The sequence below is a fragment of the Ascaphus truei genome, chromosome 18, assembly GCF_040206685.1.
Source record: "Ascaphus truei isolate aAscTru1 chromosome 18, aAscTru1.hap1, whole genome shotgun sequence".
Classification (NCBI taxonomy): domain Eukaryota; kingdom Metazoa; phylum Chordata; class Amphibia; order Anura; family Ascaphidae; genus Ascaphus; species Ascaphus truei.
The window spans coordinates 12,140,633-12,165,427 of NC_134500.1; the positions used below are offsets into that span (position 1 = coordinate 12,140,633).

The following is a 24,795-nucleotide window of genomic DNA, read 5'->3' on the forward strand; positions in this document are numbered from 1 at the left end:
GATGGCAAGCCGTCCAGGTCCTGAGGCAGCAAAGCATCCCTAAACCATCACACTTCCACCACGCTTGACGGTTGGGATGAGGTTTTTGTGCTGGAATGCAGTTTTGGTTTTTGCCAAACAGAACGTTTATTATTGAGGCCAAAAAGTTCTACCTTTGACTCATCTGTCCAGAGAACATTGTTCCAGAAGTCTTGTGGATCATCTATGTGCTCTTTGGCAAACTTCAGACAGGCAGCAATGTTCTTTTTAGAGCATAGTTCACTCCAGGCTTTCCGTCCATGAACACCATTCTTGTTCATGATTTTCTGATAGTGGAGTCATGAACACTCACATTAGCAAGACGAGAGTGGCCTGCAGATTCTTGGTTAATCTGGGGTTCTTTGCGACTTCCTGGACGATTTGACGGTTTGTTCTTGGAGATTTTTTGGTAGGACGATCACTCCTGGGCAGTGTGACTGTGGTCTTGAACGTTCTCCATTTGTCTTACAGTGGATTGGTGAAGCCCCAAATCCTAAGAAATGGTTTTGGAACCTTTTCTAGACTGATCATCAATAACTGCTTTTCTTATGCCCTCAGCAATTTATTTTCACCTTGGCATGACGTGTTTCCACACACCTGCATGGTGAAGACCAAACCCAGTGTCTGATCTTTATATATGGAGGCACCTCCCAAACACTCACCTGAAGATCTACCTAATTATTTAAACACCAGATTCAAATTATCCCCTTAAATTTAGCTGATAAAACCACGATTTCAGTTACTTTTGTACATACCCGTAATTACTATTTTTTTTGTCTAATTCATACATCATTTTGTTTCAAAAGACATGGAATTGGTTCATATAACCCATATTGAATATTAAAGACAAAAGACTGGTTTTGATTCAAGAAGGTTATCATGGAAAAACGATGGAATTTCCGTAATTATCATTGCAGTTCAAACGTTTTCTTGACACTGTATATAGTGGTACCAATTCCTGAAACTAGGTGGGTATTTTCTTTGCTGGAGAGGAGAAAGGTCTGTTGCCGATGTAGGTAATGTCCCAGCATTTGCCCTGATTTAATAGAGTGTAGAGAACCTGGCCCAAAGAATGTGAGCTGATCCATGTAAAAGCCAGGGGTCTCTGGAGCCGAACCCCATTAAGGTCAGCTTCGGGAGCCCCCTGCTTCCAGAGATAAAGATATCCAAAAAGGGGGTGCTGGTATCTTGGCAAAGTTTAAAGCTCCTGCGTCACGTGGGCCAACAAGAAGCCGAACCTGATGACGTCACGGCTTCCTATTGGCTCGCAGGGCGGGGGGCGGAGGGGTCACGGCAACTACAGAGGTCCCGCGCTCTCCCCCAAGGCACTTAAATTAAGTTCTGGGGGACCACGCGAGGCCTCTGCAGCTTCCGCTACCTGATCTTCTGCGGCACATCACCATGGTAACCGGCATCAAATGATGCCACGAGGGTCACGTGACATTAGATGACCCCACAACGTCATTTGACACCAGAGACTTGCAGAAGGGGGGGGAGAGCCGGGGGGTGGGGAGGGGGGGTGAGAAGACAGGGGGGGCGCAGGGTCAAAACTTTGCGCACCCCTGTATTAGAATACCTGTGACATCATTCTGCTGTCCAATCATAGTATCAACATTAGCTTAACTAGATGGTTTATATAGGTTAAATAGGGTGTTTTATTACAACGGACTAGTCCGTGGGACAGGGAGTCCATGCTCTGTTTCCACTGGACTGTGTATTCCTGTTACCTACAAATGCCTGTATAACAATAACCATATTGTAACAGGATAAATATACTGCCAACACTGAATAACAATATAGTAAGTAAAAACTCCACTTGTGATGCACTTGCATGTCTCAGAAAGGTCTGCAACCCTGTCCTTCCCCATTATCGCTTAGCAAACAGTGCTTCCACTGCAGTCAGGGATTCTGGGTAATGACATGCAAATGAACACAGTGTGTCACTTTTTACTTCTTAGGCTCGTTATATAGTCCTTGCTGCTGCGCGTGCGGGCGCCCGGCGTTGCACGTCTAGTTTCTACGGCGCAAGCAGTGACGCGCGCGGTTAGGGGGCGTGACTAACGTCACAGCGTTAGGCCGCGCTGTGATTGGTTCGCGGCGTGGCAGCAGCAGCACAAAAAACAATTTTATTGTATTTTCCCTGGTCTGCCGCGCCACCGCTCACAGCCGTGCGCGCGTCCCAAGTATAAACGTCTGGCTAACGCAGCCAATTATAATTGACGCGCACATACTATATCACACACCTTATCCATTTTAACCTGGGACCCTAGAAGAAACACTGATTTACCAGCATCTCTTTAGTCCTGTGCACACACTGTTCCAACAACCCAGATACAAATATAATACATCTGAGCAAAAAAAAAAAAAAACCGTGTGATACATGCTTGATATTACACAGTGAAAAATGATCATTTTTTTCCAGTTGCTGTTGATGTCTTTTGGTTGTAACTGAAAAGAAGTTGTTCCTTTTTTTCTGATTTGATCTTTAATGATATATAAGGATCCCCATTGTCCGTGCCATGCAGAGCCCTTTCCAGTTAAAATCAATTCGGTGTTTTAGAGCTTAAATGACCAAAAGTAACATATTGTGCCGGTTTTTCAGTTCTCACCACCGACCAACTTGCAACGTTCACATCTTCATTTTTATAGCGGTCGCCTCAAAACAGTTCTTTGATCATGATAGACGGCTAAAGACCAAACGGCAAAGCTGTCTAGTTGGGCTCTGGCACATTTTGCCTCATTAGTAACCCCCTACAGAAAGTCCAAATTAGGTTAGAGAGAGAAAAGGGGACACTGGATTTAAGATAACCCTCTCCCTATTGTGAGGCCATAAGCGCATCTCGAAGCACAGGGTTGTTGGCCATAGCAAAGTGGTTAAAATAGACACTCGTGATTGCCATATGGAATAAGTATTTAATCACTTAATTGCAGCGGGCAAAATGACTAATCTAGGGATAAGACATTCCTTTATATGGCCGTGGAGAAGGCATCCTTTGAAGTTGAAAGACAAATTGCTTTGAAATAGAAAATCACCACGACTAACCGCCATGGTAAATGGCGTGCAACGACTTACGTGTTTCTTTCGCTCGTGCGTGTTATATTGTGTCATTTCCTCGGTGGAGGAAACATGGTATCATGTATACCAGTAGAGGTGCTTGTGTGTGCCGTTCTCAGACACAATATGCTGACATCTGAGGGCTGGTATAAAAACCATGGGAAAACTTTGCCTCCTGGCTCTACAGGTTTGGAAGGCCAGGGCAGCCCTTCTAAGTCTTCGTAAGGAAATAAAACGTGTAACCCTTTCAAGTGCAACACGGGTCAGCAAAGCATTTGCTGGCCTCTCTGGCAGTGAAAGGGTTAAAGTTGACTCAAAACTTTTCATCTCCCCAGGCCTTTCATAGCACACCTGTTGGGGCTTCATGTTGTGAGCCAGACACAGTGACACAGACAAGCTGTACTCGACTTGATAACGGTTTACGAAACCTTTGCTGAAAGGAAACATCTGAGGGACGTCTAGAGCAGTGATTCCCAATAAATAGGGGGTTCGCAAAAAAAAATCCCCGGGAGGATCCCAGGAAGTATATCGGGTTCCTGAGCCCGTGTGGGGACTGTAGTAAGACCCCAAACTGCACCTTTGCCTGGGTGTTGTAGGAGTCAATAACAACAGGAGGTTCCAAAATCGCTTCCCACAATGCTTTGCATCCACAGCAACAAGGCATTGTGGGGCGTGACTTTGGAAGCTCCAGCAGTGATTGATAGCTATACCGCACCATGCTGTCTGCAGTTTGGGGCCGTATTATTAGTGTGTTACCCCCACGAGCTCAGGACACTACACAGCCTGGGATCGGTCGAACTGCAATATTCTGATAAGTTAGCAAGAAGATTTATTTAAAACACTGGTTAAAAAAACCCAAAATAAAACCACATTCGTTGGGAACGGCTGGTGTACAGATTCTCCCGAGTTACAGACTAACACTGTGTAGAGAAGGTGCCGTGCACTTCCTCGCAATATAGCCCTGGTTCATAACATATCATGCTATACAAGTGCATAAGGGCCGTAATATAGCGTGCGCATCTGTGCGAACGCACATGCACGCGACACACGCTTTTTGTGTGTATGCTGTGAGCGACAGTCTTGCAAGGTACTGTGTGTTTGTCACTGGGTAACTGTGTGTGTGTGTGTCTATCTATATGTACTTGCGTATGTAAATGTGTTTCTCCACCGGCATGAATGGATGTATTTTATTTATTTGACTTTATTAAACCTTTCTAAACACCACACACACACACACACACACACACACACACACACACGACTCTGATAAGTGGCTAATCCTGGTAACCTTTGTGAGGGCAGACTATATGCACCATTAAAAGATTGGTCTATGCTATGGGAGCATGCACTTATTTCTGTTTTACTTTTAGGTTCCATTAAGACGTGGTCATTATCCAGAGACGTTCCAGGAATCCCAATGATGCTAACCTCTAAAGACCTTTATACAACATCACCCACCAATTGGTTATATTTGTTGGACTTTTTCTTCGTTCTATTTTTGTGTTCATCTTTATAAAACACACTTGCGCACATGGACGGATCCTACTAAATTTAGGGAGGACATGATTGTATAGGTGTTGTCACTTAATTTTTATTGATTATTATTATTATTATTATGTGTTCTTATCTGTCATTTGTATTTTTCTTCAAAGTTTACACTTTTGTTTACGCACACACATTTCACATTGCTTTTTGGGGGAATTAATACATACCCTTGAATTGATGGTAATTGAGCAGAGAAAAATCAATAACATACTCTGCAAAGTTCTATTATTTTGAGATAGATAGATATACATACATACATACATACATACATACAATATATTACAATTAAATGCTACTCCAAGTAACACACACACACACACACACACACACACACACACACACACACACACACACACACACACACACACACACACACACACACACACACACACACACACACACACACACACACACACACACACACACACACACACACACACACACACACACACTAAAATAAAAACAGTCTGATAATGAGATTCACTTCTGCTGCAATATTCACCCTTGTTTACTTTTTGCTGATCAAAAATATCAAGTCGCCCCGTGGAGGTTTCCTCAACCTCTTTAAGAGAGATCGGCTTAAGAAAAACATCTGGAAGAGATTTCAAGTTTCCATGATAGGTCTCAAGTTTTGGAAACTTAATTTCCACCATTTCACATGAGCAGATGGCAGACAAACAAAACCTATTTTTAACCCAGCGGAGCACTGATTGGCTGTTTTGAAGAATGCCAAAATGAATAAGTATAATTCTCCTGTTACGTTTAAGGTTTCCCCCGTTTGCAATCAAAGAGGTCCATTTGACATCCCATATGTACGTGACATTATCTTTTTACCATTCTACGTATGTATATTTTTATACCGCCAACTGGCTACACAACATTTTAAAGTTTTTACAACATCATATTACAATACAGGGGATTTAATACAGATGAGATAAGCGCATTAAGACAGATGTAACACAGAGAATAAGTCCCGGCCACCTTTTGCTCTCCCACTAAAATTTGATCATCTTAAATCAAATTTAAAATTTATGGTCAGCACAAGTCATTTTAGAAATATTTTTTCCTTCATGTAACCGCAAATACATGTCCACAGGCTTCCTGCAAACGCACTTGATTTAAAAAAAATAAAATACATTTTACGTAACTATCTGTTATCGCTGCAAAAGGACTCGCATTGAATTGAACTTTAGAAGGATTTCCTTGTATACTATGTAATCAGGATGAATAAACAGAAAATACAAGTATATAGATATACATCTCAGTAACAAACGTATGTAGCGTGGCGAAACGCGTAGGGTCTTTTGAAACGCTGTGCCATCACCACACATTACGGACCTTCTGAAATGCAGTTTCCCGTTATACATTTGAACATTGCTCATTTGCTAATAGCGCCTTGGATCTCATTGATCCAGTGTTCTGGCGGATGAGCTAGGCGTGCTAGCAGCATTCCACGGAGCAGCGAGTCATCCCCAGCGGAGACGCACCGAACTACAACTTCCACGGGCTGGTGTCAGGTAATTAGCACTTCTGCGCTCTCTCTGCACTCTCTCTGCGCTTTTATCTTGGAAACATTGCGAGTGAGCAATTATGGAACCTAATTGACGACGTGAAGCGTGTGCTTTTTATCCTTGTTTTTTAGTTTGGTCTATGTGGATGTGGTCCATCCTTTTTGCCCAAGACTCCACTTTGGATCACAAGTTGGTTATTTATAACCTGGTTTGCCCTTTATATTGGATATGAATTTGGGTGAACCGGATTTGATGCTTCACTGTATTGTTGTATGCGATTTAGTCATTAGCACTAATCATTTGAATATTTCTCATTCTCATAACCACACCCCTCACTTGAGTCAGCACTTTATTGCCGTATGTATGAAAACGTAATCTCAGATTTTCGTTTGATAAATCTGGTGTTTTTTGCTCCTATTCAGTATGCAGGACATTTTGATACATAGGTTCTTATTCTATACGCACTAAAGTGCCAAAAAAGGTTGGACATATTTGTAGAAAGGAAAATAGACACACACACACACACACACACACACACACACACACACACACACACACACACACACACACACACACACACACACACACACACACACACAAATAAGTAAACATGGGAAGGATGTGGATCCAGAGCATAATCTGATAGGTAAAAGCCAGGAAGGTATTTCGTTTTCCCCTTATGAGATATCATTGGATAATGTGTCACTGGGTTTTTTGTTTGTCTTTCTCTGGATCAATATACTGTAAATACGGATATAGGATAAGTGTCATCGAAATTTAACATAGGTTGAACTTGATGGGACATGTGTCTTTTTTCAACCTCATCTACTATGCAACTATGTAACTATATGGTGCCGTTTTCTGCTGGAATTCCTCATTGTAGACATTGGGCATTTTATGGCCAAAATTCCCCAGATTAGCAGATATAAATAAACCCAATAAACCCAACTGGGGCGCCAACTAATTTAAAGGGAGCGCAAAGGTACAGAGAGACACACCGCAGCGATACATCCCTTGCGACCGCTGGGAAAGACACATGCGCAAGGTGAAAGGAAAGTCAGTATCTCAGGACCTCCCAATGTTAAACGTTCATCCAGTATTCAACGGCCACCGAATTGGCCTTTGCAGCATAGCACCACACGTGGAACACCCCCTGACAAGCTGTGTGGCGCTCAGTGGCTTCAGAGGGAGAGAGGCCAGAACTCTCCGTGGATGGGTGCAAGCAGTCAGGTAAGCCCCAACTCTACCAAAAACCCACCACCACCAAACCTCAGATTAGTAGGGCAGAAAAGACGACAGATGTGGCCATATATAGGACCTCCGACAGGTAGAATTTTCGTCTGTCCTATGCCAGCTAGAAAGCGGGACTTCACTGCCATGGAGATGCCCACGTTTTTAGTTTTTGGAAACTACTAAAGTGCAAGTATCTTGATAACAAAAAGGATTTCAGAGCTCAAAATAACATGATTCAGCACCACATTCAGCGTATGAAAATATTAAAAGCAGCTATCCCACCGAACTAACCCTCCAGGTGGACCTGGGGACCTCCCGGTTCCAGAGATATTTACCGGTAAAGTTACCAATATTACTTCCTGGTTTTTAAAGTGGATTTCAACGGGCGGCCAATAGGAAGCTGCCAACAATGATGTTGCGGCTTCCTGTAGGCCGGAGATTTTCAGCCATTTTGTTTCCCCAGGGAGCTTAATAACCGGTAACTTCCCCGTATCTCGGAAACTGATGTTCCGCGGAGCTGAAAATAGCGCAGTTTAGCCCACCTCACACCGGTTGCGCATCCTGGAAAAAACATATGGGCATAAAATCCCCCCAAAAAACACGAGTGGTGGGGTGGGCGGGGGGGAGGTTAAAGTGAAAGGGATTACTGCTTTAAAAGATATTTGAAACAAAAAAATACACGTTTACAAAAAAAGTCATCCGTACCCAAGACGTTTCCTGCAGGCACTTCTTCCAGGTTCTCCAGCTCGCGGCCCATGAGAAGATAGAGATTGTCCATCGTGCAGCACGCCATGTGTGGAATGCCTGGAAGATCCTCAGCAGCAGTACAGCCCGGCGGCAGCTAGAAGAGAAGCAGCCATTTTATGCACCCGGGGACAAGAAACAGCCATCTTTTTTTCAAGGGTCGTAACCACGGGGGGTCTACACTGGTTTTTAAATTAAATGCCGGGGGGATCGCGCGAGGCCTCTGCAACACTTCACTTACCAGGATTCAGCCGGCTGTGACACGTCGCCATGGCAACCCAGCGGGGCCATGTGACGTGACAAGCATCAAATGACGCTGTGGATCACGTGATGTCACATGACCCCGCAGCATCATTTGATGCGGATACCAGGTGGGGGGGCAGGTCTCGAGAGCGAGACCAGGAAGATAGGGGGGCGCAGCAGGAAAAGTTTGTGCTCCCCTGGTCTAAACAGAAGCATTTTTTTTTTTAAATTACACTTGCGACTCCACAAACAGGATTATGCTGCATTACAAATGTCACATTAAAAAGCAGGAACAATGGCCACTGATGGCTCTAAATGTCAATTTTTATTTACAAATTTGCACCAAACTGCAGGGAGATCCATTAATGTTCCAAATTAATCAAATGTTTAAAAAAAAAAAAAAATAAATAAGTCTCACTTTGGCAACTGTTAAATATAAGCGTTTCAACACTAGCTGCAGTATAAATCTCTCTACACCATTCTGCTACCAGGCTTCAACGACAAAGAAGGGGGTGTATAAGCCCCTCTGGAAGCAAAGGGGTTAAAATATTCTATTTGCCCCGATTTAAGAAAAAATAGAAAGCCCTTCCTGCATTATACTTAACTTTAATAAGAAAAAGAGCCACTGGAACACCATTATGCATTCAATCTCCCGCGGATTCCCATTAATAGATACAATTACTAGAACCATAGAAGGCTTTGCACGGAGCTGGTCTCCTCGCCAACCCTCCTTACTTGCCTACGGAGCGCAGTGCAGCGAGAGCACGGGGCGTTTGGAAACCATGTCGCCGCAGAAATCACAGTGGGTAATGGATCTGATAACGTAGAACGGATAACTTTCTGTTACGGCAAAAAACCTCACCACAGAAGGAGGCCGTTACACACTGGATCAAATGATTCTGTCTTCAAAAGTATGCCAAGCAAAGATTCTGCTGGAGAACCTCTCTGACATGTATACATTCAATGGGATTTCTTGTTTTGATACACATGGTGCAGCCTTTTCGACCCAGAATTGCACCCCTTTTGCCTTGATGTGTGTGTGTGTGTGTGTGTGTGTGTGTGTGTGTGTGTGTGTGTGTGTGTGTGTGTGTGTGTGTATCTAGAAGGTAAGAGCTTCTTCTCCAGAGGTGTTGCAAAAAATATTTATCACAATTTAAGGGGGCACAGAGCCGAGAGACGAGAGGCCGGACAGAAGCCCCCGCAACAGGAGGAATTGACAGCTCTACAGTACCTGATCAACAGAACAGCATGTGCCCAGGCTGTTCAGATCAGCTCAGTGTATACCTAAAGGCCCAATCACATAAGACTTCTTACACCCCACTTGGTATTGTAGGCCTATGTGCAATGCTATGCATATTCTAAATCACAATGATGATGCTACATAATACACAGTAAATTAGCTCAGTGTCACTTTTTGCTTCATGTCCATTTTAACAAGGGACCCCTATAAATTTATGCCTGCCGTATTACACAGCTTCTCAGCACCGCCTGGGTTAAAGAAGTGCAGAGCCAGTAAACCTGCTCACAGACAGTGGTTTCGACATTTTGGGTCTCCGTGTGTGGGGCTGGTTACACCGGTTTATATAATGTGTGGTTGAAACCGACATCAGCTTCACATTGCAAAGTTATGGTGGGCAAACAAGTGACAAAAAAAAACCTACTCCATACAGTATACAGGAAATAAAAAGATCACCTGTAAGTCACAAAGTAACAACATATTAATACAGATTATAACAAATAGAATTTCAGCCAAGCTCCCTAACCAACACTATTGACTATCTTGGCATCCCACAACAGAAGAGTTTCATTCAAACAGCAGCTAACTGGAAAAAGCGCGCACCACTTTTCAGCAAATCAGAAGCGGACGTCTCCTGGTGTCCTAGGACTTTGTCGGCCGTTGCTTTCTAACACCGAAAAACTGACCAGTACAGACAGAGGAATACTGTGTGTAGTAGCAAAAAAAAAAAAAAAAAAAGAAATTAAATCAAAGGCTGCAATGATCTGGCTATTTATTATGCCATGTATAATACAAGAGACTTCTTTTACTTATATTATAAGAAATAGTTTTAAAGATGTTGGATTAACAATACAAAACAAATGAACCTGTTTAGAGTTTAAAGGGGCAAACTTCTAGGACCAAAGTGAACTAATTCCAGTGACATGATGAAGGGGTCTCGTCTGGGTAATTGATACATTTCTTACACAAATCTCACAGATGTAAGAATTTTTAATTTATACTTTGAAGTTAGATCAGGGAAGAGGTTTGATTCCCTCTGGCTGCTGCCATCTGTGTGATGTCACTGCGCGATCGGCCGGCGCTTGTGCAGCCACCCCTCCCCACCTCCCCACCTCCCCTTATCTTTATTAGGTCTTCGATAAGGACCGGGTGGGTGGGATAAAGGGAAGAAAATACTTGATTGACAAACACTTCCCCATTCAGAAAGCCCTAACAAATCCAACAACCAGACTATGTGGGATTGCACCGCTACAGACCTTTTTCAGTAGCGTAACAGATAAAGTTCCTTAAGGAAAGGTAGGTCTTTCACCATATCCGTCGGGAAACCATATGGCAAACTCAGAGGGCCTCCTGCCCTGTTACATGTTAAACCACCAAGCCAGCTTTGTCTTTTTCCAGATGTGGGAATGGTTATGGCTACCAAAATAATACTCGATATGATGCTTTTTACAATGAGATGAAAGGCTAGCCAGCTGCACATTAATCAGGGGGGAAAAATATCATTCCTCTATAGCATTATGAGAACATGTGCTTGTTTAGAGCAAGATCAGGCTAATGTTTCCCAGTCAACTGCAACCACCAGCACATTTCATTTAAAAATAAATATATATATATATATATATATATATATATATAAAATAAATTATATATTACAAGAATCAATATAAAACAAAGTGTATTGTGCCATCACATTTATTTATAAGAATATCTTTAAAAAAAAAAAATTTAACAAATACTTTGATCATTCTTACTTCGCAAATTAATTTCTGCCTTAAACAGCAGTACTTTAAGAACCAAAATTAAATACATGACCAAGCAGGGTTGCCACCTTGAACTGACGACCAACCCGGAAAATATGAAAAAAAAAAATGTTAAAAAATAATTCCCGTACTATTTGGCGTCTCCCGACATCCTGCTGCAACTCCCTCTTCAACTGCAGTGACCGTGACTGCACGGTGTATGACGCCGCCAGCCATGTTCACTGCAGTGGGAGGGGGAATTTCAGAAGAATACCGGAGAAGCCGCCGCAGCACGCCACACTCCGCCGCCACCCGGAGATTTACCGGCTAAACCCGTAGCCAAGTACCCGAAACCCAGAGTCTCCAGGTCAGACCAGGAGAGGTGGCAACCCTGTGGCCAAGTCAGACATACGTTCAAAACGTGACAAATACAATGTAAGGTGTGTTTGCTAATCAAATAATAAATCGGGTTTGGCTTTTCAAACAATTACTCTAGGCAAAGGTTTTACCATTATGTTCAAATGTACAGGAAGCAAAATAGGTGACACTGTGCTCATTTGCATATCATTTCCCAGAATCCCTGGCTGCAGTGGAAGAATTGTATGCTAAGGCCTCGTCCCCACTGCTTGCGGCGACCGCACTATGGCGCAAACAAGATACGGCCCTCTATGGACCCTCTGCCGCGCCTGCAGAAACCGCGATGCAACCACCTTTCCCGAAAGACAAGCATTTTGTCTTTTGGCGCGGTGGCCACGTCACAGCGGCAGTTCAACCAATGAGGGCGAACCAGCCGCGTGACGTCATGGCAATGCCCCCGCCACGCCTCCCCGTAGCTTAGATCTCGTCTTTACTCCCCTGCTCTTTACTGACTTGCCAAGATGCGCGTCCCATCGCGACCCCTAGACCACAGATCGCGGCTAAAACTGGTGCATGCGCCACTAGGCGCTCCGACGCGCGCATGCACGCAGTGACTGGGGCCTTAAGAGATAATGGTGAGATGCCGGGTTGCAGACCTGTCAGACATATAAATGTGCTCACAAGTGATATGTTTGTGTGTACACCATTAGACAATGAGATTACATTTTTCATCCTTCATCCCAAATCACACACTAGAATAGTTTCCCGTTTCAGAGATGCAATTACGTAAAATAGCTTTGCATAAAACATGGCCATCACAGTGAATTGAAATATGGCCATCAGTGTACGTGTAAGAAATATTCCCCATCTAACTGCATCGCATACCTCTGCAACATCCTGACCTCATTTAACACCGGTAAACCAGCTGCTACAAAAATACATTATTTATTGTGCATTTTATGGAATTAGATGCAGCATTTTTGTTTTTAACATAAAATGTAAAAAGCTCCTAAACAATGATATATTCAACAAGCATTGAAAGTATTAGACAAGATGTTAATTGCAAAGCTCAGGTAGATGTTAATAAAGTGTTTTTTTGTTCATCTTAGCAGATGAATACCGACAGAAAAAGCGCATTTTTTGGTCGCATAAATTTCTCAAGACTGTGTTCAATAAGGAACTTGTGTGTACGTGTATGTGTGTGTGTGTGTGTACGTGTGTGTGTAGCACCATTTATGTACATAGCGCAAAGGGTTGCCACCTATCCGGGTTTGACCCGGAGACTCCGGGTTTCGGGCACTCACCTCCTGGCTATGGATTACCGTTGTCAATCTCTGGGTGGCGGCGGGTGTGGTGGCGTCTCCGGCATGCTCCGTTATTTCCTGCAATTCCACCTCCAACTGCTGTGAACATGGCTGTGCTGCGCCACGCCGCATTGCCATGGCAACCGGACTCTACGTGACGTCATGGCGCTACGTGGCATCACATGGCGTCCGGTTGCCATGGCAACGCAGCCTGCCGTGTCATTAGGCGCCGTGCAGCCATGTTCACTGCAGTTGGAGGGGGAATTGCAGCAGGATGCCGGGAGACGCCGGCGCAACACGCCACCAAGTAAGGGATTGTTATTTTTTTGGGTTGCCCTTCAGTAGAAGGTGGCAACCCTAACAGCGCTTCAGAACAGTAATGCACATAACATAATAATACAACACATAATCCTCACGCTTCAGACATAAAAGTAACATTAGGAAAAGGAGTCCCTTCCCCAAAGAGCTTACAATCTAAGTGGTAAGTAGGGAGAATGTACAGAGACAGTAGGAGGGTGTTCTGGTCAGTGCGTCTGCAAGGGGACAAGGTCAGTGCATATAAGATGTATAGTATCAGCCACGGAGCTACCCATGTGCTTTGTTAAGGAGGTGTGTTTTAAGATGGGTCTTAAGAAGGTGGAGACAGAGGGGGCTGGTTGGATGTTGAGGGGAAGGGCATTCCAGAGGTGTGGGGCAATCAGTGAGAAAGGTTTTAGGCAGGAGAGGGCTTCAGATACAAAAGGGGGTAGACAGAAGACATCCTTGAGCAGAACGAATGAGCCGGGACGGTGTATTGGCATCAACCTGTGCTCTATAGTCATAACGAACCCACTCTGGTGTGCTGATCCAGTATGTATGATTGCTTACTTTGGATACTGGACCGACGCAGGATTACTAGCGCACTAATTATCTACATTCCCATGTTATCCCCCTTCCCTAGTGCATTCCCCCCCACCCCCCGTACATTTATGCATTTTGTGACATAGTATTATATATTTCCGACTTGTTATTTAGCCCACATCAGTATCATGGATATGTATAGATGTTTGCTCCATGTGATTTTCAATATATAAATAGACTATTTTTTTTTAGATACTTTTGCAGTGTGTGTGTGTGTGTGTGTGTGTGTGTGTGTGTGTGTGTGTGTGTGTGTGTGTGTCTGTGTGTGTGTGTGTGTGTCTGTGTGTGTGTCTGTGTGTGTGTGTGTGTGTGTGTGTCTGTGTGTGTGTGTGTGTGTCTGTGTGTGTGTCTGTGTGTGTGTCTGTGTGTGTGTCTGTGTGTGTGTGTGTGTGTCTGTGTGTGTGTGTCTGTGTCTGTGTGTCTGTGTGTCTGTGTGTCTGTGTGTCTGTGTGTGTGTGTGTGTGTGTGTGTGTGTGTGTGAGTGTGTGTCTGTGTCTGTGTCTGTGTGTGTCTGTGTGTGTGTGTGTGTGTGTGTGTGTGTGTGTGTGTGTGTGTGTGTGTGTGTGTGTCTGTGTGTGTCTGTGTCTGTGTCTGTGTGTGTCTGTGTGTGTCTGTGTCTGTCTGTGTGTGTGTCTGTGTCTGTGTCTGTGTCTGTGTCTGTCTGTGTCTGTGTGTGTCTGTGTCTGTGTGTGTCTGTGTCTGTGTGTGTCTGTGTGTGTCTGTGTCTGTGTGTGTCTGTGTGTCTGTGTGTGTGTGTGTGTGTCTGTGTGTGTGTGTGTCTGTGTGTGTGTGTGTCTGTGTGTGTGTGTGTCTGTGTGTGTGTCTGTGTGTGTGTGTGTGTGTGTGTGTGTCTGTGTCTGTGTCTGTGTGTGTGTGTCTGTGTCTGTGTCTGTGTGTGTGTGTGTGTGTCTGTGTGTGTGTGTGTGTGTGTGTGTGTCTGTGTCTGTGTCTGTGTCTGTGTCTGTGTGTGTCTGTCTGTGTCTGTGTCTGTGTCTGTGTGTGTCTGTCTGTGTCTGTGTCTGTGTGTGTGTGTCTGTGTGTGTGTGTCTGTGTGTGTGTGTCTGTGTGTGTGTGTGTGTCTGTGTGTGTCTGTGTGTGTGTGTCTGTGTGTGTCTGTGTGTGTGTGTGTGTGTGTGTCTGTGTCTGTGTGTGTGTCTGTGTGTGTGTGTGTCTGTGTGTGTCTGTGTGTGTGTCTGTGTGTGTGTCTGTGTGTGTGTCTGTGTGTGTGTCTGTGTGTGTGTCTGTGTGTGTGTGTGTCTGTGTGTGTGTGTGTCTGTGTGTGTGTGTGTCTGTGTGTGTGTGTGTGTGTGTGTGTGTCTGTGTGTGTGTGTGTGTGTGTCTCTGTCTGTGTCTGTGTCTGTGTGTCTGTGTCTGTGTGTCTGTGTGTCTGTGTGTCTGTGTGTGTGTGTGTGTGTGTGTCTGTGTCTGTGTGTGTGTGTCTGTGTCTGTGTGTCTGTGTGTGTCTGTGTGTGTGTCTGTGTGTGTGTGTGTGTGTGTGTGTGTGTGTCTGTGTGTGTGTCTGTGTGTGTGTGTGTGTGTGTGTGTGTGTGTGTCTGTCTGTGTGTCTGTGTGTGTCTGTCTGTGTGTGTCTGTGTGTCTGTGTCTGTGTGTGTCTGTGTGTGTGTGTGTGTGTGTCTGTGTCTGTGTGTGTGTCTGTGTGTGTCTGTGTGTGTGTCTGTGTGTGTGTGTCTGTGTGTGTCTGTGTGTGTCTGTGTGTGTCTGTGTGTGTCTGTGTGTGTCTGTGTGTGTCTGTGTGTGTCTGTGTGTGTCTGTGTGTGTCTGTGTGTGTCTGTGTGTAACATATCCCATTTTCTACAAGAGACATACTGATGTTGCACGTCCCAAGTGGTGTGTAAGAAGCCACCTCTGCATTGTGATCACAGTTACGCTACGTAACACACACACACACACACACACACACACACACACAGAATAGTTCACCATCAACATCATCTCTTCTATCCCCACACATTAGCTTAGCCTTGTCTCAAAGGGGCACGAATATGGCCACCATAATGAGATTTCCACTATGTTTGTTAACGTATTAAAGCAGCATGTAGTGCTGCTTCAAGCCTATATCATTTGTGAGCATTCACATGTCTCAGACAGGTTCACAAAGCGGCCTTTTTCCATTATCTCTTCGCATACAATGCTTCCACTGCAGCCAGGGATTCTGGGAAATGACATGCAAATGAGCACACTGTGTCACTTTTTACATCTTATCCATTTAAACATGGGACCCCTATAAGCTTATCCCTGCCGTATCACACAGCTTCTCAGCACAGCCTGGGTTAAAGAAGTGCAGAGCCAGCAACCCTACTTTGTGTCTCATCCATGGGGGGCTGCTTATACCGGCTTTGCACCGCGACACTGGAAAGCATAAACCGTTTTTAATCTGTATAATCATGATTATTAGATAGCAATGATAATATGAATGGATCACCACTAAATGTTACCTTGGGTAATGCGTCAGCTGGGTCATATTTTGGTCCCAAAACGAATATCCTTTGCCCTCGGCGCGCCACGCCACTAAACACTCGGGCAAAAGCAATGAAAGAACTCTTGTTGTCATCCGCTTCCTGCTTGTGTGATCTTTGCATCGAGCTCGGTGCTTCACTTGTCAATGGCTCCTCGTCGCCTAAAGAATAATAACGTTTGCTTTAAGTATCACTACGTGTAAATAAGACCATTATATTGTTACGTTGTTTGCAAAATGTGATTAAAAAAAAAAAAAACATTTAAGGCAGGTGCTCAACTCTAGCCCTCCAGATATCCCTGCTTCAGCACAGGTAGCTGACTGAGCCACCTGTGCTGAAGCAGGGATTGTCCTGAAAACCTCACCTGTTGGAGGGTGGGGGCCTGGAGCGATGGGAGTTGAGAACACCTGATTTAAGGGATTTGACTCACAATGACATTACTACATATCCGCCCCAATTTTGTGAGATTTACAATAATAAATCAATAAAGTCGCTGACATTGTCCGGTCCACTTGTGTCTCGGTGGAAGTGCGTGGTGCCATTGTGCAGATGTTACACTAAACATACTCGCAGAGTACAACACAGAGGTTATAGTGCAGAATGGAAAAGGAACAGATTCAAAACACATTCACCTCTCCACCGCAAGCCTCCCCCCCAACAGGTCAGGTTTTCAGGATATCCCAGTTTCAACACAGGTGTCTCAATCAGTCCCAGCTTCAGCACAGGTGGCTCAGTCTTTGAGTGAGCCATCTGTGCTGCAGCTGGGATATCCTGAAAACCTGACCTATTGTGGGGGGAGGATGAGGAGTGGAGTTTAGCCTCCCTGCTCAGTCTAAACAACTAATTTGCCTACAATTATGTGGCTTGCAGCCTGGTATCAGCAACTGCTAAGAGAATGTGTTGATTCTAAGGCCCCCCTCACACAGTGCACTTCGCGTTAGTCACAGACTCCTGGCGGCCAATGGTAGCGTTCAGTATTGAAACTACCATTGGCTGCAAAGTGCGGCGTCGCTGCAGTCGCGGGAGTCTTTTGAATCTGTGATCTCCGGCTGCAGCAGCGCGACGTCAGTTTCAGCAGCCAATCAATGCATTGGCTGCTGAAATTGACCAGAGACTCGGCAGCTCCCTGACACACACACACACACACACACACACACACACACACACACACACGTTGTTTCTGTGATAATGCCCGTGACACAGCCCCGGTCCCCGCTCTACGGTCCCCGCATGTCGGATCATTCCGTCTGCTGGGGATAATCACACATCGCCCAGCAGACGGAGGCGCGGACTCGCGCACACAGCGTCGCGAAGTGCGCTGTGTGTACGGGGCCTAAAAGTGGCCTAATTGCTGTCTTTATAAAAGGTATCAGCTTTCACGGGACGTAAAGTTGTGTTGTATCAATTATAAAAATAAAATAAAAAATAGACCTCAAGAGGATGAAAAAAAAATAAAGTGAATAAAGTAATAAGTAGATAAAATGACCCTTTGTGTTCTCGTTGCTTGCCGCCATTTCGCCTTCGTTGCTGGCGGGAGCTTGTTCCGAAGGCGGCTGCTCCTGATTGGAGGCCATCTTTTCAGCATGTCTCTGCCGTGCAACCTCCCTTCTCAGTGCAATTTCTTCTCGCGTTAATGGCCTGCGAGGAGGGAAGAGTTATTTCCATGACAAGTATACCATGTCTAATAGGGGAACCAGGAGTCGCTGATTTCTCGTATTTGATTTAAATGCCTAACAATTACTAGGCCCATTAGGGTGGGATATCCTTAAATAACTTGTAGTCTTGGACAGGGGTGGTCAAATCCAGTCCTCACGGGCCACCAACACGTCAGGTTTTCAGAAACTCTGCTTCAGCACAGGTGGCTCAATCAGTCCCAGCTTCAGCACAGGTGGCTCAAGCAGTCTTTGATCGAGCCACCTGTGCCGAAGCATGGATATCCTTAAAACCTGACCTGTTGGAGTTGGCCACCCTGGTCTAGCACAAATCGATACTGTACATTAATTATATAGGCGCAGTAATTTTTGTGCGGGCCCAAACGTTATCACACAAACCCTTGGGTGTACACAGATTCTATTCTACTTTTCAGTTACTAACATCCCTTAGGATCAAGGATTCAGAGCTTGGCACCCGAGGGATGTTGAATGATGTATTTTAGGAGTTTAGTTGTGTGTAGATTGTTTTTATTTTATGTAAATGTGCAGTCCAAAATGTTAAGCCATTTCCCCCACCCTCCGAACCCCATCGAGGCCAAAAAGATGCAGTTTTGAATTTACTAAACACGGATTACTAACTTGGGTCATTGCAATGTTGAAATTGCTACAAATTTCATTCCCGCGTGAGCCATTTAGCTCGCCTTAAAGCCGCAGTCAAAAAGCCACGTTTTTAAAATCAGCATTTTAAAGTCTGGTGCTCTGTTCAAGAGCGATGAGCATTTGGAATATTAAGTGTCTGGGAAATTAAAGGAGCAATTGATGCACTTCTTTTTGGGAACCGAACCCGATGATGTCACAACTTCCCATTGGCCCGCAGGGCGTGGGCGCTTTGAACGCACCGCTATTATGTGAACCCTACTAGCCGGGCGGGGTCTGCTACCGGCACACCCTACAAAAAAAGGGTACGTATCTCTGGAAGCAAGGGGTGCCCGGAGCTTAAATTCATTCCCCTGCTTCAATCCTATGTTAAAAATAAAATAAATACAATATTAATGCTTGGATTGCATCTAACAAGAAGCTCAACCCAAAAATGAATGCCAGTTTAAAAAGTTTAACCTTGGATGCCAGAAAGGAAGTAAATTGTGATTTTTAACACTAGATAAAACAAGGTTATTCTTAGGGGGCAAGATACTAACATTATACGAGTTAAATGGATATATACTGTGATAAATGGAGTTGCTGATCTAACTAACATGATCAATATGTGTTGTATGCCTCTTTTATATATATGGTCCCAATCCGTTTACATTGCTCAGCCCTTCTCTGAAAGAGAACGTTTCTTATAGACGTGCTTGGGAATCCCGTTCCAATTATCTAGACCAGGAGTGGCCAACTCCAGTCCTCATGGGCCACCAACAGGTCAGGTTTTCAGCATATCCCTGCTGCAGCTCAGGTGGCTTAATTAGTGGCTCTGTCTGATTAAGCCACCTGAGCAGAAGCAAAGGACTGATTGAGCACCCCCGTGCTGAAGCTAGAACGGATTGAGCCACCTGTACTGAAGCGGGAATATCTTGAAAACCGGACCTGTTGGTAACCCTTGAGGACTGGAGTTGGCCGCCCCTGCTCTAGACCAACATGAGAAATTATTTATAGAGAGACGCCTTATGGAACACTGTACTTCTAAGGGCTATTATATAGAACTTGCGCCTGCGCGTGCCTATGCGAACGTGCTTGCACGTGCCGCATGCTTTTCATGTTTATAGAGCAGGGAGCTGTGTGTGTGTGTGTGTGTGTATATATATATATATGTGTATATGCGAGTATGTGCGCCCGCATGGGTTGTGTGAGCGAAAGGAAGACCTAAGCAAGATTTTTTAAAGAAAATAAAAGTTTAATAAATATATATTTTTTTTTTGTTACACACACACACACACACACACACACACACACACACACACACACACACACACACACACACACACACACACACACACACACACACACACACGGTAGCGGCGCAAAAAGATGAATTTCTTAATCTTCGCCGCCGTTTGTCGGCTCCCCGCCGTGCGCGGCCCTTCTATAGAAAGGCTGACTGACGTCAGCCAACTAACATTCCGCGCGCACACGGCGCTATAGAACATGCCTAAAGAGGCACGGTTACAATAAAAAAAACAGGATCCTTAACACAGATCCGTTCAAAGTTACACGAATATCATGGTAAGCCGGGTATAAAGAAAAATACTTTTTTTAATTTGCAATAATACAGAGAGGGGGGGGGGGAGAAGGGGGGAATCTTGTGTGTCAAACACCTCCGGGAATGCTGAAACATGCGGCTTCTCTGTCAGTTTCATGGGAAACTCCATGGCCCCAAAACCTGTTAAAATGTTACATGGTAGCGCATTAAAAATCAGGGCCGGGGTGGGAAACGCATAAAAAAGGGAAAATAAACGACCGACATAAAAAAAAAAAGCCCAGGCCGGGACTTAAATAAAGTGGCAGTGTGCATTTCTGTCACGCCACGGAAGAGAAATGCAAACACCTAGTAAAACAGCCCAAGCAAAAACACATGTATACTGAAGGCCTCTTTTTAACGACCATTAAAAAATACTAGATGCCTGAACAGGAAAGGCGTTTGCACGATACATACATTGCACCAAATTAAACGGCACCCCCGGATAATTTTTCCAGGTGCCACGAACGTAAACATGCAACGTTTAAAAGCTGCAGTAGGAAACATAGCAAATTAATGCAGAGCTGTAATAAACGCATTGTTCGGCAAGCTAGAAATGGGGTTCCAACCTTTTTTTGGTTAAGGAACCCCAAGTGAAATGCTGAGGAAAACCCCAACCCTCTCTAATAGCAACTCTGATCAGAAGCATTGTAAATTCTTCTGTATTTGATGCAACTTTCTGGTCATTTTAAAAATGGTAAAGCACCCTTCAGAGATGCCCAGGGAACCCTGGTTAAAAGAGCCGGAGCTAGACAGTCAACTAAAGACATCTAATGACCAAAGGCTCCAGCCATGTCCATTCACCAATATGTAAGCCTGCTCTCTGCTGTATTTCTCTGGCTAGGAAAGAGCATGCCTCCTGTTGCAATACTTCCATGGGATATTATATACTTGCGCATTAGAGGCAGTTATGTCAAAGATTGCAGACTCTGGCACGAGCTCAGAAACTCGTGTTATAAGTAACACATGTTTCATTCAGAGTAAAGGAAACAGTGTTTCACTGATAATGAATGGCGGACATCAAAGAGACCACATTAAAAGGAGGGGGACCCCCCCCCCCCACCCCCTTTTCTAGAACCATCAATGCAAGATGGAATAGTAGGTGGCAGACACGGTGAGAACACGCACGACTTCAAAAAGGAGGTTTGTAATCAATTTGTAGAAGAAAAAACTTCACTGGAATGCAAAGTGTGTGTGTGTGTGTGTATTCTGGAAGCCAGGGGTCATGTGTAAGATGATTTAGCCCAGATAGTGTCAACTCGGCCCTCTTTTCCAAGCACAACAAGTCTGTTTCTTTACTTTATTTGTGGAAAGCAGGGTAAAAGACAGGTACTTGTGTAGAGATGTAGATGTTGGGATAGTGTCTCTCTGTGTGTGCTTGGTAGTTAACGGCAGGTGAAAAGATAATCCTACCATACAGGAGTTTACAGCAGTGCCCACTTATCCAGAGGTAATGGTGGAAAAGGAAGTGAGGGGCAAGGGTCACACTAAAATGGAGTGAGACTGCACTACTGTCAGCAAAAAGACAGGGGAGAAAATGGGAAAGTCCATTAACTGGAGGACTGGAGATGTTGCCAGAGCAACCAGGGGTGTGACAGCTTGGAAGGAAAAAGGCTACTTAATGTATCCATTCCATCTGCACTAGGAGTAAACTGCAAGGAAAGTAAATCCACGTACAGCTAGCAAGCAGAACTGCCAAGGGAGAGGGGGGCTGAACAGAAAAGGCAGACAGGGGTATTTCTGTTCCATGACAGTGTGTTTATGTGTTTGTGTGTTTGTGTGTGTGTGTGTGCGCGCGCGCACACGCACGCACGCACGCACGGGAGAGAAAGAATCCCTGAAGATGCACGCATCCTCTACTGAATGAAAATAAATACATTTTATTCGATTCGAAATAATGAAAGGAAAAGTAACTAAGTTAAAACCTCAAATCGCGCACATGTGCTCAGTATATCCAAACAGGACAGCGGATGAGAAAGATAGATTAACCCCTGGTGGTGTACCACGTAGGGTTACTAAGTATTTAAAGCTAACCAGTACAGTATTATGTTCCTCACGTGGAACAGAACTGGCCATGCAGTTATGCCAGTCCTATGGGTAAATCTATATAGCCATTATTCAGAGATGTAAAGCTAAGAGGCACCAGATTCGCAAATCCCTTTACATATCAATATAGTGATTTAAAGTGGTTAATGATCACCTATAATATTGTAGCCCCCCAATATATAATAACAGGGACTGATTATAGTCTGTTCAATAAAGTACTAGTCTGTACACATCTGTATGGCTGATACTAGAGAGGTACTCGGATGTAATTTAGGATATAGTTTCCCCTAGTTGGTAAACCGGTCTCTTCCCCCTTAGAGTCAGCAACATTACGGACAAGCTGCATTGATATTACATTATATATAGTCGAAGACTGAGCCTCTAATTGAGCCACCTGTGCTGAAGCTGGGATATGCTGAAAACCTGACCTGTTGGGGGGGGGGGGGGGGACAGGGCATTTGGACTGGAGTTGAGCACCCCTGGACTGGTGAACCAACACAACCCGAGTTTCACATTACATTTTCACACCGCGGCGACAGTGGGATTTATTAAACATTTACTCCCAGTCAGGATATGTTTTCATCGTTTCGTAATGCAACCTAGAAAGGATACATAGTGAAAGTTGTACATGAGGCATCAACACACACGGGGGGTCCCTTCTCCTAACAATGTTTAATAGCAGCTTCTCTGGGAAACTATAACATTGAATCTGCACCTTTTAAGCCAGGTCCCTTGGAGTTACTAAAAGATCAGATTGTCTCACTAAGGACGGACCATTGCCATATATTGGATGTTACTGCTGTGTGAAATCAGGAGAGGCTGTAGATAGTATGTTCAAGTGTAATGTCATCTCTGGGGACTCCCCCTGCTTCCTGGAGATTCAGAACTCCAAAACAGGGGTGCCGGAATCTCAGCTGAGTTTAAAGGTCACTCGGGTTAATGGGAAGCTGAACCTGATGTCATAGCTTTATATTGTCCCGAAGGGCGCGGGCGTTTTGAAACTCCGCCATTATGTGATCCCTGCTAGCCAAGCGGCTACCCGCGGCCCCCATGGAGCCAAGTATCTCCGGAAGCAGGGGGTCCCCAGAGTTGAAATGAATGGAGTAAAACAAAAAACACAGTTTGGATTGCCTCTAATACAACAACTATTTTAACAAACACTGCTGTCAGACCAAATGTACCCATATGGAAATTCTGACCAGCATATGAGCCTTAACTCCAGGTCAGGACAGAATCAAAGTTTAAGGTGCCCTTGGGTGAAATTCATTCAACTGATAAAGCAGGGGCACAAAGATACAAATCAACTCCATCACTCCAACAAAATGACATCTCATTAGAGATCAGCGATAATGACAACCTGTCAGCAATATATAGGCACTCGGACAAAACCGAGCTTGCATCCAAGCAGGGCGGAAAGGTTTTATAGCAAATACAAACAATAAAAATACTGACTGAGCTATACAGAATTCTGAAAGACAATACCCAGCGCTCAACCAGATAGATCTATGACAAAATGTAAAACTTTTAAACACTAGTAACAAGCGTTAAAACAGATTTTCCTCTTTGGTCCCAACGTATTCTTCAAACGCTTTGGAGCAGGTTTAAAATGAACGATAAATGCACGTTGTTAGTTTGATTCTCTACAGGGATGAAATGTTCTCCACGGAGGGCAGGTAATCCTGGGGAGGCAGGCTGGGTCACGCCGGTTGAACGCAAGGAAATAAGTGGAGCAAGATGAAGACTAATAGGAGGAGGGGGGGGAGGAGGAGGATGTGGAGAGGCGCAGACCGGAGGGGGAGTCGTGTTGCTGTAGAGTTGAGATCTTAGGATAGCAACTAAATAAATAAAGTGTATGCAGGACACGTTTATTCAGTACCTGGTTTTTATTCACAGACCCTTTTTCCTTAGAGAAAGGAAAGCTAAATAAAGACTGAATTAGTGCTTGGCATCGCATGCAGCGGGTGTTGTACCGGTTTTCATTTGCTTGATCAGCATACCTGATCGCATGGAACAGGAGCCTAAAGACTGGACTCTCCATTTCTTTCACATTATGATAATGGAGGCTTGCTTCTGATTTTTAAGTAGATTAATTTGCTTATTTTAGGCAATCGCGGATTTAAACGTTAACACTACGCTTTATAAGTTCTACTGTGGCCAAAACTAGAAACCAATGTTCCAACTGGTGACTAAGCGGACATCTTGTTCTATCCCAGATCACCAGTAAATGGACACCCAACAATCCACAGCATTGTCCAGTGGGGCACAGGTTCTGAGCTGCACAGCACACCAACTTTCCCCTTGCTGTGTTGACAACTGGATAAATCACGTTTCTTTTACTATGTTCATGGGCTCAGACACCTTATAAAACCCATAATCTGGCCAAGAAAGCGACTCTCTGCAGCGGACTACTTACTCAGCAGTGATTACCATGGTCAGGTGCTCAGAACTGAAACAGAAACACGGAGAACTAAACCTCCAGTCGTATGCAGACTTCTGACAAT

At 44.5% G+C, this 24,795-nt stretch overlaps 1 protein-coding gene across 3 annotated transcripts in view; it reads right to left on the reverse strand.

Moving 5' to 3' along the window:
- Positions 1-24,795, reverse strand: part of EFL1 (elongation factor like GTPase 1) — a 117,772-nt gene that overhangs the window by 71,028 nt on the left and 21,949 nt on the right. For all 3 annotated transcript variants that reach the window (XR_012788898.1, XM_075575552.1, XM_075575553.1), the window contains exons 13-15: positions 17,850-18,001; positions 16,343-16,524; positions 8,068-8,203 (exon numbers count right to left, since the gene is read on the reverse strand). Coding sequence is in view for 2 of the 3 variants with exons in the window: in XM_075575552.1 (XP_075431667.1) it covers positions 8,068-8,203; positions 16,343-16,524; positions 17,850-18,001 (470 nt within the window). In the remaining variant the exon portion in view is untranslated. The remainder of the gene's footprint in view (positions 1-8,067; positions 8,204-16,342; positions 16,525-17,849; positions 18,002-24,795) is intronic.